General features: G+C 32.4%; 1 protein-coding gene across 1 annotated transcript in view; it reads left to right on the top strand.

The window, feature by feature from the left end:
* LOC125042962 (alpha-taxilin-like) overlaps window positions 1-2,500 on the top strand; it is an 18,000-nt gene that overhangs the window by 14,463 nt on the left and 1,037 nt on the right. The window contains exons 7-9 of the mRNA XM_047638806.1: window positions 100-258; window positions 1,919-2,126; window positions 2,331-2,500. The exon at window positions 2,331-2,500 is cut by the window's right edge and continues 1,037 nt beyond it. Coding sequence (XP_047494762.1) covers window positions 100-258; window positions 1,919-2,126; window positions 2,331-2,500 — 537 coding nt within the window. The remainder of the gene's footprint in view (window positions 1-99; window positions 259-1,918; window positions 2,127-2,330) is intronic.

Genomic DNA, 2,500 nt, shown 5'->3' with positions numbered 1-2,500 from the left:
TGTTTATTTTTCTGTTAATTTAGACCAAGTTCATGCCCTACATTATGCAAATTACATTAGTGATTCAATTATCATATATCACAATTCTTTCTGTTACAGGAAATTTCAGCATATCAACAGAAGACCCAACAAATGTCTATGACTGAAATCACTCTCAGGACGCAGCTGAACTCGTATATGGAAAAATATGAAGAATTCACTTCTGCTTTAGACAAGTCCAATAAAGTATTCAGTACTTTTAAGGAAGAAATAGACATGGTTAGTTACTTTTTAGCTTTTATTCTTAATTTATATGACCATGTTGAAGGGTATTGCAGGTTTGTTTTAATAATTTGATTAACCCAATGCCGCCGGGGAAAATGCTGTGCCTATTTTCTATTTTTCTTGTAAAATATCTGCCCATAGATGGCTCTGCTAGTGATTAGCCATATATGAGTTAATTAGTAGACCTTGTGACCGTACCTGATTTGAATTGGCAGGAAAAACATTTTTTACTAGTGCTATGAATATTGATGGTGTTATTTTTATTATAAACATTATAATTATTATAATGTTTTTTAATATTAGTAACAGCAAAATAAGATAACGTAAAATATTTCGTAAATCAAAGAAAAGGGTGAACGGGCGAGACGGGCAGCACTCGTAACTGGCTCATTGGTGACTTAGTACAAGTATAGCCATCTATGTGTAAAAACAATCAAACAAGTACTAACAGTAGGCATAGCACGTGTCTACCCATCGTACCCGTCGGCAAGGGGTTAAGCATAGATGGCTTCACAAGTACTTAGTCACCAAGGAGTAAGTTATCTGGCCTACCTAATCTTTCCTGTTTACTGCATTCCTTGAATTTTTAGAAAAAAATTAGTCTTTTATTTCAACTACTAGTCATAATCACTAACATTTATTATTATTTTTATTATTATTATTATTATTATTGTTGTTGTTTTTTGTTATCTTGATTTTTTTTTTATTATTGTTATCTTTGTTGTTATGACATTGGGAGCAGTAATAATAATGATGAAAATAAAAACTTCTTTTGAGATAAAGCATTATGGTAAGCCTAGTATTTGCCTCCCTGGTGACTAAGTGCTTCTGCCCCTGTTGATGTCCACATATAATCAAAATTAACCATTTGTCTGCAGATACATGCACTGTTCCTCTTTTTTTTTTTTTTTTTTTTTTTTTTTTTTTTTTTCTTCTTCTTCTTCTTCTTCTTTCTTTTTCTTTTTCTTTTTCTTTTTCTTTTTCTTTTTCTTTTTCTTTTTCTTTTTCTTTTTCTTTTTCTTTTTCTTTTCTTTTCTTTTCTTTTCTTTTTCTTTTCTTTTCTTTTCTTTTCTTTTCTTTTCTTTTCTTTTCTTTTCTTTTCTTTTCTTTTCTTTTCTTTTCTTTTCTTTTCTTTTCTTTTCTTTTCTTTTCTTTTCTTTTCTTTTCTTTTCTTTTCTTTTCTTTTTGTGATTTTTTGCATGTAGATAGCTCCACAAGTGCTCAGTCACCAAGGAGTAATTAGTAGCCTAAAATGACCTCACCTGATTTTCCTTTTCTCTCTCTCTCTCTCTCTCTCTCTCTCTCTCTCTCTCTCTCTCTCTCTCTCTCTCTCTCTCTCTCTCTCTCTCTCTCTCTCCTTTCTTTTCTTATTTTATTCATGCTAATATTGGTGCTGGTATTATCAATACTGACATTATCATATCATAATATTATTGAAATACTATTGGCAATAACCAGTAAAGAAGAATCCAAAATTAACAGTGGATGTTATGCATATACATACACTTGTGGCTTCAGCTGGCTCAGAAAGGTTGTTTTATTTTATATTTGTAATTATTTCAGTGGTCACAGATATTAAAACTAATAATAAATAACAGTAATTTATATTTGTTTGTGTCGGTTAGAGGTTGTATTTATCATTCTTTTATTTCAGATGGCAAAGAAAATCAAGAAACTAGAGAAGGAGACAAAGACCTGGAAGGAACGCTGGGAAGGTGCCAACAAGGCCCTCTTGGACATGGTGGCAGAAAGGGCTGAATTTGAGAAAAAATTAGAAACTCAAACTAGGCAGAACAACAAGCTACAAGGTCTTTGCAGGGCACTGCAGAAGGAAGTTACCGAACTCAGAAGCAAAGAGAAAGGTAAAGATTCTTTTTCGAGTAATGTTCTCTTTTACTTTACCTATTACTACAATATTCTCTCATCCTCGGTTTTTTTCCATTTCTAATATTATCTCTGTCTCTGGATTTTTATGTAATTTATTTTACCAGCAAACAGCAGTAGTAGTTAATGGAGTGAATTGTGTGTTTCTTTGTGAGCTTACATACAATTTATTTTATTCCCAGGAACATCTTCTGACAAAGAGGATGATAGGAGACTGGAAGAAAAGTTTGAGGAACTCAAAGTGGAAGCAACAGCAGAAACCAATGTTGAAGAAGCTGGCAAATCCACTGATGAAAATTCTTCATCTGATAAGCCAGTTGACGAAGCAGCTAATAAGCCAGTTGAGGAACCA

The sequence above is a fragment of the Penaeus chinensis genome, chromosome 33 (genome assembly GCF_019202785.1).
Source record: "Penaeus chinensis breed Huanghai No. 1 chromosome 33, ASM1920278v2, whole genome shotgun sequence".
Lineage (NCBI taxonomy): Eukaryota > Metazoa > Arthropoda > Malacostraca > Decapoda > Penaeidae > Penaeus > Penaeus chinensis.
Note: the sequence above shows the minus strand (reverse complement) of the source record. Positions and strands in the feature narration are given on the sequence as shown.